Source organism: Nylanderia fulva, unplaced genomic scaffold, assembly GCF_048542155.1.
Source record: "Nylanderia fulva isolate GAGA-0341 unplaced genomic scaffold, ASM4854215v1 Scaffold5, whole genome shotgun sequence".
Classification (NCBI taxonomy): Eukaryota; Metazoa; Arthropoda; class Insecta; order Hymenoptera; family Formicidae; genus Nylanderia; species Nylanderia fulva.
This window is the reverse complement of record NW_028190587.1, coordinates 5,393,114-5,408,130: the sequence shown is the minus strand read 5'-3', so window position 1 is coordinate 5,408,130 and position 15,017 is coordinate 5,393,114. Positions and strand designations below refer to the sequence as shown.

Genomic DNA, 15,017 nt, shown 5'->3' with positions numbered 1-15,017 from the left:
CGATCCATTATCGCTTGCGACGGACGTGTTTCATCGGATGACTCCGTCCAGGGGGAAAAATATTATTTATTGGATATTAAGAATGTAAAACGCGCACACAGAGAGGAAGAAAGAAAGCGTAAAGTTTGCGACCTGTATAAATATAACAGAAGCACTCAGGGATTTATACGGGGTGTCCCATCTTACCGTACCATACGTTTATGGGAGATTATTCCTAAGATTATTTGGAGACGGGTTTTCCTCTGCGAAAATGTTGAGGAAACTCATCATTTTTTAATGTTTCCAATTTTGGAAATCACGGACACAGAGAGAATTTTCTCTTAGAATTTATCCTGGAAATCATGGTAATCTAAAACAATATAATGTTAAAAGAATTTTATAAGTTTTTCTAATTAATATTTACCACAATAAAAATATTTGTTCGATTAATTTTACTATGTACATATTAATATTTTTTATTGTGGTAAATATTATATAGAGAAACTCTTATAAAATTCTTCCAATACCATATTGTCTTATTGTTAGATTACCACGATTTTCAAGATAAATTCTAAGAGAAACTTCTCTCCGTATATCTTTATATAACTAAGCCTTAAATTAAAATTCTATTAAAGTAAACTTTACCTGAAATTAACTAAAAAAATGTAGTTTTGTTAATAATTGATTTTCACAAGGCTTAGTTTATAAAAAAAAGCTTTTATTTTCAATCGTTTATAACTCGAAAATCATTGGTGCCTGGACATTTTCGCTGAGGAAAAATCGTCTCCAAATCGCCTCAAGAATCTCCCATTAATCTCTCATCGTAGTTGAATTTTAGCGACCGTGTATAGAAGCAGTCGACGTTGAAAGGGAATCCGGAGGACGTTGATCGGGTGTTAGGTGCCTCTATACGTCGGGGACACTGGCCACGAAGAGGTTGCAACGTGGCCGTTTTCGAGGACCGCTGACCGCTGCATCAAAGACCGGGCGGCGCATTTATAGCCTATAAAGTAGCCGCCGTAGTTTGTGTGCTCGTGTATATAAGGGACTTTGTAATTATTGGGTTTAAGCGAAGATACCGGTCGGTTTTTCAACGCGAGTCCCGATTATCCGAATTGGTTATCGAAAAGCCATTAGTACGTACGCTCTCGCGCGATGAGGCGATGCTTCCTCGTTTCTATTCTTTTCCTTCGTTTTTTCTGCGCGAGAGAACACCCTCTCTCTCGTAAATTCGGTAATAATTCTCCGATGTATCAATGCGCAGCGAGTTTTTTAGTATATTTCTGCAAAACGACCTCTCCCGAGTTCTCGACTGACTGAGATATTGATTTATGAGCGCGCATCATCTTATATATCACGCATTTCCATGCATTTTCGCAAGGAATCTATTCGGAATGCAATGGTTTCGCTCTTTCAATATCCGCGTGTAATATATATTTGTATATGCTTTTACGCGTACTTAATATTATTTTGCGTATATGTATATACGTTTGCCTCTCTTTCGCGAAATACGAGTTTATATAATCTTTCGCGATATGTAAACACCATTTCGATTCATCGTTATGATATCATATAAGTCTCTCTCTCTCTCTCTCTACCGCGTATCTTGGATTATAAAGCGTATAATCCATTTATGGACCATCCCGTATGCATGCGCGTTTTTACGTTATTCGCGCATCGCGCGATAAGGAATATCGCTCGCGGTATTCGCGCAGCGAATTTCATCGCGCGACTACGTTCTAATTTACGTTTAACAGGCTATTAAAGTTTATATACATTCGGCGGGAATCTGGGATGAAGTTGAATCGTAATACGAACACTAACGGGGGTGGGGCATGTTTGGGGAGGGTGATCACTGAACCCAGCATCAAAGAGTATACCCTCCCTACCTATCCTATACTGCGTTTATACCGCGATCGTCCGCCCGCGTGGCTGTATTTGCGCTTTGTGCGAGATATTCACTATTTCGCATTGCGAACACACACGTATGCAACGCACGCACACATGCACGGATGAGTACGCACGCCCCGTGGATTTTCGCGGCAATCGTTGATCGAATACCGCTGCTACAGTCGGATATACTGCTTCTCCTGAAAAACATCGAGTGATATTTTACCGTGTTTTTAGTTTTTAAACGCAAAACTATCTCGAGTGTTCCTATTTCAAGGATCCATAATGACACACTTCAAGTACTGCCGAGTCCCGCTTATACATACACTAGATCGCTGGGTCAGGTGCTTTCATTAATAATTTTCCATATGCACATCCGTAATCGATACTATCTATATATATATATATAATATTCCCTTGTTCTCGCGGTTTCACTCGCGAAATATTAATCGTCATTTTTTTGCCCAATTAGTATAATTATTAAAAAAAAGCTATTTGCTCATAACACACGTATAGTAATCGAATTTTTTGCAAATTAAAAAACCTATGTCGAAATACCAAAGAATTTATTTCTTCTACGGAAATTAAAATGATACTTTTACGCGAGTAACCATAGTAATATTTTTACAACTATTTAATAACTGCGTATTTTTGTTAAATGAGATATATGTTTAGTAATAAATATTTTTTTCCGCGGCTATAAAAATTAGTTATTCTGCGTATAATACGGTATTACGATATAATCTCTTCTATCTCCCTGCGATTTCAGCGCGAAAGAATTATTCGAGGCAATTTTATTCGGATCAAAATTCGGATGCTTCCGTTTCTGGCAACGTTCAATAATCTCCCATACATATTTCACCGCACGCCCTGTCGAACCTTTAAACGAACTGTAGCATATGACAGAATACGCACGCGTGTTTAAAGCGGATTTGTCTCGGATACGATGAAACATGCAATATATGCGGCCTGGACTGCGTCGTTGGAGAGATCTCGAGTTTCCAGATTTTCGGTGTGCCGTCACTAGCTAGTCGGCGTAATGTACATAATTATACGAACGACGAACATTCATTATATTCTCTGATATACGCGCTGTCATTTTCATCCCCCTTCGATTTGCAATATTTCGCCTAATAATGGACATTATTCCTATTCTATTCGGATCTCGTATTGTTGCCTCTGTTATCTCTCGTTATAATCGAGGTATCAAGACCGCAAACTGTAATGAGAAAAGTGCATTGTAACGCTTTGATACAATAAAAGCACGACGAACCTGCGTATGTAAATTGCCGGCTGTCATAATACTATCGAGTCATCAGATCTACGTAGGACGTCGCGATTTGTGACGAAACGGAAATTACAACAATGGATCGAATCATAACTCGGAGTAAGCACGAGGAATCTTCTCTTTATAAGCCGCCCCCGTGAACTCATTTCCGCGGCTACAACGCGCTGAATCACGGCGAATGATGCGAAAAGTTTCCTATCTGCCTTTCTCAAGAGGCATCCGGGAATTGTTTTTCTTCCATCAAGTATCTCCGCTCAAATTTTCCGGCTTGCTCTTAAGTTTCGCGAATAAAAGTTGAGATTACGAAACAGCGGTATGAAAACGTCCCGGATATATGAAGAGTGCAAGAAATTCGCTCGAGAAATTCCGCGATATTCGCGCGACGTTGAGTATTATTTATAGAATCGGTTAAATAACTTATTATTATGCATGTTTCTTAACGCGATTTATCGTCTACAATTATTCATCTAATTGCCATAAATTGCAATGAAAATCCTCCCCGCAAATATCAACGATTCCGATGCTTGAATTCCAACTAAACGATGCATGTCGCAATAACATGTGTATGAATTCCCCATTGGGATTTGCAAGATTCCTCGTGAAATAACGCGGCTAATAGCCGAGTCGGTGCACAGAGAGACCGTGGCAGATATCAAACTGCCGGAATTGCTGCTCCACGGTGTATTGATATTCAATGGGCGTCTACCTGATAAAGCGTCGAGTGGAATATTCAATCAAGCGTGGCTCGGCGAGAAGGGAGGGAAAACGAAGGAGGAGGGATGAGGGTGCGTCTTTTGCCGACCAGATGCTGCGCGACTTAGGCGGATGGTGATGGTAGGTAAAAGGCGGAGAGGATTACGAAGAACCCGTGGATGGCGAGCATGTTGATCGACGCTGCTTGCGCATTCCTGACGGGGACTAAGGAATAATGTCGCTAAAGCGAAGGTAAACGATTCCTCGGCGTCAACGAGTTCACGGAAGAATCTCGGATAGGGAAAGTAATTCGATATAGAAGCGGCGCGTGCTCCGTCCTGATCACCTGGATTCTTTAGGTTCTACCGGATCGTTATCCGTGCGGAATCACGACGAAATCGATTGCACATGCGTTTAAAGTGAAATATATTTTATATCTAAGAAGGAGAAACGTATATATATTTTTTTCCGCGCGAATTTTTTTATATATTTTGATATATCGTAATCAAATATTAAAATATTATTATGTCAGATTTTTGACGATATTATTAAATTATTATTCTATTCTAATCATATTTATAGAGAGAAATGATGAGAGAATTATCTTCGTTAGAGTTAATATACATATTTAAATATACTATTTAGAGCTTTACGAACCTGGACGCCTCTGGTGAATTCGTTATTGCAGAAGATATGGACGGCGGAGAATTCCCTGACTTTGTCGAACTCAAATTTGATCTCGACCGGCTGGTTGCGGCTATCATTTCTCCAGCCGACCCAGCCCGGGGCGCGATCGTTCTCGTAGTACATTTTGAAATTATCAGGCCCCGTTCTACCATCCGTCAGCTGACCCAGACCACGGCGCAACTCGCCGTCCCAATGTCCGTCGTAGGTCGCGTCGAAGAATTCCCATCCGTTGCCCCTTTTATCGCCTTGGGGCATCGAGTAGGACACCACGCCGTCTGTGGAAATAAAAAGATACGATGGTGACCCTTTTATCGATCGCGATATACTATCTTCGATTTGTTTCGATTTGTCTGAAAACAAGTTATGCGAGTCTTAATTTATGGTCGATATACAAAGAGGATATTTTATAAAGAAAATAAATACAAATTTTATATCGATGTATTATGAATGAATATGCTTATAATGTGTTCTAGGTTGTGTATAAAATCTTAGTAAATTTTTTAACATTTGATCAAAGCGTAAATACAGGGTATATCTAAATAAGCGCGAAACATTTTAGGAGATGGTTTTTTGTCGAAAATTAAGAGGGATTTCTTATATTAACATATACTCTTATATCCTTCCCTGAGGAGTTACACTTTTCTAAAAAGGGAGGTAAAATTTAAGTTTTTAATCTTTTTCTCAAATTTCAGACAAATTAATTTTCGACAAAGAATCATCTTTTGAAATTTTTCGCATTTATTTCGATACACTGTATAAATTAAAATCGCTGTTCTTTTTAAACAGATTAAAAATTAAATAAATCATTCATAATATAAAAATATACCTAAACAATGCATCGCAAATATGTATAAACCGATTCTTTTCACACGTCAAGTCATATCATCTATATATAATTTCTAATAATTCATATGGATTTGTATGTAATAATTCATATGGATTTGTGCGTAATAATTCATATATGAATTGTTGAAATTACTAGTAAAATAAACTGTTCATATGCGTTTCGATCATATGGTAATAGTCCAACATGCGCGCTAATGATTCCTCGCATTTTCGGCATTGAGAACATCTATTCGACGCCCGTAGCTAATTCGATTCCCGGGTGAAAACGGAATTATACGAGCAAGATTTTGAAAAGCAAATTTGCTCTGGCCGCAGCCGGTATCAGGGTTAATGGACAGTCCGTCGGGTGTACCGGTCCGGGGCAAGTTTCACGAAAATTGGCGAGTGCAAACAGCTTACCGCTCCAGTAACACCCGTAGAGCTCGACCCGCATGCAAACCGTCCGCCTGTGATAGCTGTAGGGCAGAAAACGGATCTTGCTCGCCCACAGAGGCGGCTGCAGCTCGTGCTTGGACTCCAAATACGTGTTCGTGTTACCTGTTATTACCTGAAAGCACAGAAAGAGCTGGTTCAAGTATAGGACAATTTCAGTTTTCGGTTCGCCATGGCGTTTTTGAGCTTTACCAGACTCGCCCGCTGCAAGTCTCATTAGCCTTCTTTTAGCGGCGTTACATTAACCTCGTGTGATATTTGGGCACGTGCGCTTTTCCTCGTTTCGTCGTGCCATATCGAATCAAAATCAATGTCAATGAGACGAATAGTTTCGTGAATGTAAAAACAGCGTGTATCAATTTTCGAGGTAACAATTTTTTAAATTAAAAAATTAACACAAATTTGTATCATATATATATATTCTTTCAATAATTATAACTTTTACATGCTTGCTTAAGCATATTACGTAGGAAAAAGAAATTTACATTATTGACAAACGATCTCATTGCGCTCGAAGTATTGTCATGTCGCAGATTTCGGTATTCGTTAATGAATTTGTGACAGCCTTCGTGAATCCGTACAGCGTCCTAGCAACATATCAATCAACGAGCTTGGCAGATCGGAAAAAGCGTCCGACGCGTTACTTTATATCCCGTTTGGAATGTCGCGATTGTCTGACAGTAGTTGTTGACATTTATATCGTCCGGACAATGGCTGCGCTTCAGCAGCGCGAAATACCGCCGTTCCCTCTTCCCTCCCTCTCAGAGAGTCGGGATATGTCCTGTCATAGAATGGACATAGCGTTCCACGGGATCAGACGTGGGGCTAAGGACTAATTTCACTCTACATTCCACCGCGTTAGACACGTTCCGACACAGACGCGTAGAGGGTTTAGGAGAGAGAGAGAGAGAAAGAGAAATATATACACGTATGTGGGGAGACACACAGGGAAGCCAGCACGGACCTGCGAATCGACGAAGGGACGAAGGGTTCGCGTAGGAGGGTGAAAGGACGGAAAGCGAGAGAGGGTTGAGTTAAACGTCCGCATTCCCTGATCCCCGTCGAGGCGGCGAACGTGTTGCCGTCGTTGACGACGTCTCTCTCTCCTCGAGCGTGCAGGAGCGACGGTGCAATATTGATTCTACGTTGTGGGTTTATGAATAAAATAAGCGGTTTATCCGACGGCGGTGTGTAGGGTGGTGTGTACCGTGTATGGTGGGACGCGCAGTCCCACGGGATCACGCGAAGTGGCGCGTTGCCCATGGTGAGTAGATAGCCAGGTACGCTTATGTACATAGGTATACGTGACGCGAACACATAGCAGGCTAGATGGTACATATTATACGGGGTGTATCGGAAGTTGCGCGCTTTCTCTCCTATAATTACAGCCTCTCCGATGGACTCGAAGGTGATGTTTCTTCGACGCGAGTCTGACGGCAGGATTAATTATCGAGTTATTTAACATTGAAAACTAAAGCTACGTAAATATATATATATATATATATGATGAGAAGTCAAGTTCAAATTGAATGCACTTTCGAACCTGTGATTAATAAGATTATTATATCAATTTATATAAAACATGGAGAATTTTATATGAGTTTCCCTGTGATTAATATTTATCATAATAAAAAATATTAATATGTATATAGTAAATTTTATTATGTATATAATAAAATTAATTGAATATATTTTACATCTTATTGTGATAGATATTAATTTTTTTATTGTGATAAATAAGTATTAATTAAAGAAACTCTTATAAAATTCTTTTAATACTATATTGTCCTACAATTACAATAACTTTTAGAATAAATTCTAAGAGAAATTTTTTTGTGTTTATATATACAATTTATATATAAAATATGTGCTATAATATATAAAATATGATATACGTATACTGGAAAAAAATTATTAAATTAATAAATATTTATTTTAATACTGCTCAGTAAATTATTTATTTGAAACATATAAATATTTATCTGTTTTGAAAAGCATTTTCTTATATCAAATAAATATTTTTCACATCAAATGAATATTATTAGGTAGTATTGAAATAAATATTTACTCCAATTCAATAAAATTTTTTTTTAATATATACACATGTGATATAATAATGTTAAAAATATTGAAATATTAGAAACAATGATAATTCAGTAATTTTTTCTCATAAGAAGAAAAGAGAAAATGATATGTGCGATACTTTCGATCTTGTATTGTGTAGACACATACAATCGCGTGTTTTCTCTTAAGGGAGGCGTAAATGGCGTGTATCGTTATCCGCTAAACTTGCAAGAGTGTATATGTGCGACGACGGTCTCGCAACACATAGTCGCGTGACAAAAGCATTTTGTGGCGGGTATTCTGCGCACGTCCCATGGCCTAACATACGTTTTATGCCTTTAGCCACCTTCTACCACTTTTCGGTGTACCCATGCGCTGACCTCGACTACTGTACTGTCGATGTGCGTGTCGCGCTCTTCACACGGAACTCTACGTGAAGGTACAACCAATATCCGGGATCCTTCGGGATGTTCTTACATATATATATATATATAGATGTAAGAACATCCCGAATATCTTACATATATATATATATATATATATATATATATGTGTGTGAATATCTTACATATATATATATATATATATATATATATGTAAGATATTATGTAAGAACATCCCGAAGGATCACGGATATTGGTTGTACCTTCACGTAGAGTCCCGTGTGAAGAGCGCGACACGCACGTCGACAGTAGTACAGTAGTCGAGGTCAGCGCATGGGTACACCGAAAAGTGGTAGAAGGTGGCTAAAGGCATAAAACGTATGTTAGGTCACGGGACGTGCGCAGAATACCCGCCACAAAATATATATATATATTATCCGTTATACGGTATTCCGCCAAGCAGCTGATTTCTCTTCATCTCGTTTGTATATCGAGAACTTTGCAGTTCACTTCCTATTTTGGCTGTTCTTATTAGCTCGCTCTTTTCTCCAGCGATCGTTATCTCAAAATTGCGCTTTTATAAGTTTGCAATCTTTTGAGAATACTATTCGAACACATAGCAAAGTTCAATTACCGCTACCAAGACGTAAAAGTGTTTCACGACTTTCCATTGGCAATCCTTGTTTTCACCCGCCGGATCTGGCCGTACTCTCCTTCCCAGAAACAGACACTTCGAAAGTATTCCCTAAGGCGAGCCTTTACCTCCTTACCACGGATAGCTTACTGCACCCTGGGTGAAAAACCTTTCTTTCCCTCTATCTGGGGGTCGATTCTTCCTCATTTCATGGCAATCAGGGACCCATTTCAGCTGCGCGCTATGTTGCTGCCGGTTCTCACAATGGCGTAGCAACAAGATCTTGCATCTTCGAAAGTTAACTGCCTATACGTTTGTGTTTAAACAGTGAAATAAACGTCCATATACGTATTTGTCTTTGCGATAGTTTGATAACGTAACAAAGTTAGTAACTGTATCGATATCAGCGAGTTTCAAACGCGAAGAGTCGAAAATATTTTTGAATAAGAGGTATACAAATACGCATAACTCTCGTAGAATATAAATTAATATTAATATTCAGAAATATACAGAAACTAAATTTATTATATAATATATATATATATATATATATATATATATATATATATATATGTATGTATGTATGTATGTATAAAGAAGAGATTTAATGAAATATTTTTAGATATGTTATTAAAATATTTCATATGCTTCCGTATCGCATCAATAAAATTAACCAGCTTGCGTCAAACTTGATTGCAATACTTGTAATATTAAATACATGTATATTATCCATCATTTTCGATTTATGTCGTATTATTAATTTGCATTAGATTGTTGATTCATGAGCGTATAATTACCATTTTCATGAGCTATTAATCATCTAATCATTATATGTAAATTGTCAAATTAAATGTTTCATTCGGGCGTCATTACACAAATGCACATTGTACAGATGAATCATAGTGCATCATATAATATGCATACATGTATTATTTAAAGTATTGTGCGCGAAGTAGACAATTATTATTGTTTATTACATTTGCTAGAAAAAAGAAAGTGTCGAAAATTAGACGACGTTGTAAGATACTATTTCTATTTTTGCAAGCTGCTGCGTGTCTATGAGAGAAAAATCAATCAATAATCGAGATATATTGATACAACGTATTATGTAATCGTGGGAAAAATGTATAAGGCAAAGTGTGGTTAGACGAAACGATAAGTTGCTTTTATGTCAGAATTAAGGAACGTCGACGTAACAGAAAATGAAAATTGTGAGTCCCATTTTACAAACGAATGACAACTAGACGATGTGACCGAGCACGAGATGGGACATCTGTCGGGTCTTATACGTCTATCGCGTTGCACCGGGGTTGCAAAATTATGCAGCTGGCACTTTCTCGAGACAGGAACGAATGTACGATGGTGGAAAGAGATGTGCACAATGTAAAAGAGTCAAGAAGATGCAGCAGTTCGATGGAACTTTATCGTGACAGCTTCTTCAAATCGTAATAGCTGCATGCGCAGTTTACGGCGGAAGTGTATCTCGTAAATATGCATCTCCGACGACGTCACGATCGAAATGCATCTCAAGGATGCTAGATGCGGTTATAAACTTTCTAAATTCAGATATCATTTAGAGGATGAGTCGCTTTTGCGAGGCTTTATCGCGATTGATATTGAGACGTAAGATTACCCATTTTCAGTTTTTCCTATTTTTACATATTTGTATAAAATATAAATATACCTGAGAGCGATTTAAAAATAGCATAGAGATATAATTGGAATGAGGATGATTTAAAATATTTACTAAAATTTAGTTTTACTGACTATTTTTGCCACAAAATTATTTTTGTTCTTCGTGTATTCGAAATTTATGAAATCTTTAATCCTTGTGCTTGTTACTTAATATACTTAGATAATAACATTTTTCTCTCTCGCTCTCTCTCTTCCTCTTTGTATCTAATTTGAATAAATTTTAAGTTTTAATTTTTAAGTTTTCTCATACTCTTTAATTATTTTTTAAATACTCTTTTTCATGGCGCTCTATATAACTTTTTACATTAACTTCGCAAATGTTGGCTCTTGCTCTGTTATAGTTTTGGAAGCTTCAGGAGGACGGAAAGAGGTTGACGAAAAAATTTGGTGAGCCAAGCGAACCGTGATCTTCTTTCTCGTGCACGATTTTGAAGTGTTCATAACTTATGCCCGTGTTCGTTTTTTGCCTGTCGAAGCGTCGCATAAAACGAATTTATTGCGTCGGCGCATGCATGTCGTGACGGTGGCTGCCTCCGCGAATATTTTCATGCACTTCTCTTGAATGACGCTATTGGAATTTCGCTCGTCGATGGGCCGATATTTTTAGAACGTCCTCTATCTATTACCGATTATGGTTCTACTATTCCGCTTCCATCGGCCTTTTATCCACAAAAAATATTCGTTTGATCAAAAACGCATGTTGCTTGAAGGTAATTCAATTCGGCTTCTTTAAACATGGACATCAATTTTTCCTCCGAATATTAAAAGGATATTATCTTGCACTTTCTTCATATTTTTTATTGCAAATTTTGTTTCTTTTGTATTTACAAAAATTACTTTTATAAGAAATAATACAAGAGATTCGTAAAGTATTAATTTTGTAAAAACTGTATATATTCTTAAACTCTCTATATCAAAATTGAATTTATATCAAGAATGTAATCAAAATATGATAAAGAATATTTCAGATAAATTAGAGCCACTCTATTTTTGACTGTAATTTTCAATCGGGAAACGCGCTGCCATTTCGTTCTCGAAAATCCACGTCGATCTTTATCTGTTATTACATCTGTCGATCTCGATATGCAATAAAAGCGTAACGTTAATGCGCGGCGTTATCGCGATGCGAGTTATTACGCGATATCGCGTTCGCGGGACATATCGCAGTCGCTGTTGATCCGACGTGTAGATGTATCTCTCGTATACCGACGAGCTGGGGCTATCGCTCTCGCACAGGTTACACTTACAATTGCAATTTTACACACCGCGGAGCGTCGGGCACGCACGCACGCGCGTGTCGTGACGCCAGTGAATTATCCCGCGGACGCGTTTCGCTAATGTCCCCGGCTTCCTGTGCGTGCAACATTACAACCGACACAGTGACGGCAATATCGCACCGCGTTGTTTCCTTTATTTTTTTTTCACCGATCCCCGGCACCCCCGTTGTCGCGGCTATCTGGAAACAGTGTGTGATTTAGGCGGAACCGGCACCGTCCGGGAATCAACACAAGTCGCTCGCGTGCCCGCTCGTTCCGCACGCACGCATCTGTCTCTCTCATTCACCCCCGTTCGCGCACTTATCCCCTGACAATTATCGGATTTCCGCACACAGAATTCTCTCCTGCTCGAATTCACGCGGAGGGCAGGAAAGCCGACCAAGCCGGGCCCGTGCCCGGAAGGGATAATGATGGATCAAGAAGCCAAATCTGTCATCTGTTCACGAGCATTTCCATAATCGTTACTTTATTTTTGTAAAAGTTATTCCAAAATAGTTTTTTGATTATATATAGATTTTATAGATGACTGAAACTTGCTCGGGGGGGAAATATTTAAATATAAATATATAGATTATATATAGGATATAGGGTGATAATGCATTATTGGGAATTATTGAACTTTCTGTAAATCGGATTTTTAAAAACCTATTGAGATTTCAAACTTGAAATATTTGAATTTGTCTTGATTATAGGATGTATAGTATAGGGCATTTGAAAAATTAATTCAATAACATTATTTTGCGGCAATGAATCCGCTTCATTGATAGATAATGCTGTATCAAGAAGCTAAATCTGTCATTTATTCACGCGAGCATTTCTATAATCATTACTTTATTTTTGTAAAAGTTATTCCAAAGTAGCTTTTTAATTATATATAGATTTTACAGATTATTGGAACTTGCTCGGGCGAAAATAAATATTAATATATAGATCGTATATGGATATAGGGCGGATATAATGCATTATTGAGAATCGTTGAACTTCCTACAAATCAGATTTTTAAAAATCTAAAATTAAAATTTTTAAACTTTAAATATTTGAATGCTTGACAATTTTATTTTAATGTTTACTCTTAATTATAGAATATATAGCACGACACTTGGAAATGTTAATTGAATAAAATTTTGTATACATTATTGCAACAATTGATCGATAGATAATGTTGGATCTAAATCTGTCGTCTGTTCACGAGCATTTCCATAATCATATTACTTCATATCATATTACTTTTGCAAAAGTTATTCCACAGTTTTTTAATTATATAAATTTTACAGATGATTGGAACTTGCTCGGGGAGAAAATAAATGTAATATGTATATATAGATCATACGGATATAGGGCGATAATGCATTATTGAGAATCGTTGAACTTTCTGCAAATCGGATTTTTAAAAACCTATTAAAATTTTCAAACTTTAAATATTTGAATGTTTGAAAATTGTAATATTTACTCTTAATTATATATAGGGTATATAGTATGACACTTGGGAATATTAATTGAATACAATTTTGTATACATTATTGTGGCAATCGATACTATCCGCTTCATCGATAGCCAACTAGAAAAGCGTTATTCGTGTTGGTGGTACTCGCGTTTACTGCATGAACTTTCGTGATTAAGTGTCATTTTAAAATGTAACGTATAGAACACTCCGCGTTGTTAAAATCTGTGGAAAAAGAGGGTGACATGTCAGTTGCCGCGGGTCATTGTACTCTACCGAGAGCCGTGATTAAGAGCCATTTCAAAACTGATGGCATATACCGATATGTCGCTTCTTTGATTGTTAAATGGAACTCCGCTCTGATTAACTGTACCTTTTACGAGCGTTGTTTCGAAGATTTTAATCATTTTATATAAAAGACAAATTGTACAAATAAAACAATACGATACGATTCGCGTCGCTCATATACTTTTTGCTCCATAATATTGCATTGTATTTTCACTCCAATCGACAAATGTAATACACGTCGACATTTTTCAGTTAATTCCACGAATATAGTTTTTTTTTTAATCCAACCAGTCAAAGTGATTTGTCGCTGTTACATTATTCTGGCATCTCGAATATGCTTTTAACTTCTGACACCTATTAAAAGTAATACGTCTCTTCTTAACTGCTTGCGTCGCACTAAACAAGATAACAAGCTAAAAAGTCGAAAAAAAATGTTCGAAAGCGAACTGCGAAGCATAGTGGCGCTCATTAAAAACTATGACTGCGACGGAAGAAGTAAATGGACAGTTTCGATGTTCCGGCGTAAGCACCTTTCGCGAGTTTGTTCTATATCTTAAGTACCTGCAAATCCATACCTGCAAATATCGTTGATAAACATGTCGCTGACATTTTTATCAACGTGAATATATATGAATAGTAGGTTATTTTCAAACAATTTCCCGGTATAATTGACAAGTAAATAGTCCATGTTATCTGCGTCTCGTCAAAAACAAGAGGCAAGATATAATATTCGTGGATATAAACGTTTAACAACGTGAAACACGGTCAATTTGTAGATGTTCTTTCAGTTTCTATGTAACGACACACAGCATGTGGTCCACGGGGAATAAAAGATATCCATATATTGTTTTCTTTGTGCAATGTCTTTTGCTTTTATCTTCTCCTACAACGTTGTCTTTTACAAAAGATTACATTCGTATTTTATTACGTCTGAGAATAACTGCTTTTTTACTATCATGTTTTCTTGGTAATGAAAAGATATAAATCGCGCATTTTTTTATAGTTTATATTATAATATATATATCTTTATACTTAAACGATTGATGTTTAGAACTAAGATTTGAAAAATGTGAACACGCTAATATACAATCCATGTTGCGGAATATAATTGTGTTTACGATTAAAATCCACAAACTGTTTTTGGGGTAATGTTTGCAGTTCAATTAGTGAACTTTGATGTGCTGATCAAAAGCACATCAATAGCGCACATAGAAACATAATAATGTGTAACTAGTATTAAAAGAGTTAATAATGCTTTCAAGAAAAAGTTTAGCAGCAGAATACTCGAGATAATGTAAGTTTGGAAAATTAATTACGGATGTTGTCGAGAAATTAAGATAAGGCGTTATCTAGGAAATTTATAAAGAAGCTTCCATATATAAAACAATTACCTTATTAAAGATAATTATCTTCTTAAAAA

The 15,017-nt window shown here is 37.0% G+C and overlaps 2 protein-coding genes across 2 annotated transcripts in view; one reads left to right on the top strand and one right to left on the bottom strand.

The window, feature by feature from the left end:
- LOC114941715 (uncharacterized) overlaps positions 1-15,017 on the top strand; it is a 236,864-nt gene that overhangs the window by 45,093 nt on the left and 176,754 nt on the right. The gene's annotated exons all lie outside the window — the stretch shown is intronic.
- Positions 1-15,017, bottom strand: part of LOC114941713 (discoidin domain-containing receptor 2) — a 150,875-nt gene that overhangs the window by 43,130 nt on the left and 92,728 nt on the right. Inside the window, exons 5-6 of the mRNA XM_029316803.2 lie at positions 5,783-5,930; positions 4,508-4,812 (exon numbers count right to left, since the gene is read on the bottom strand). Coding sequence (XP_029172636.1) covers positions 4,508-4,812; positions 5,783-5,930 — 453 coding nt within the window. The remainder of the gene's footprint in view (positions 1-4,507; positions 4,813-5,782; positions 5,931-15,017) is intronic.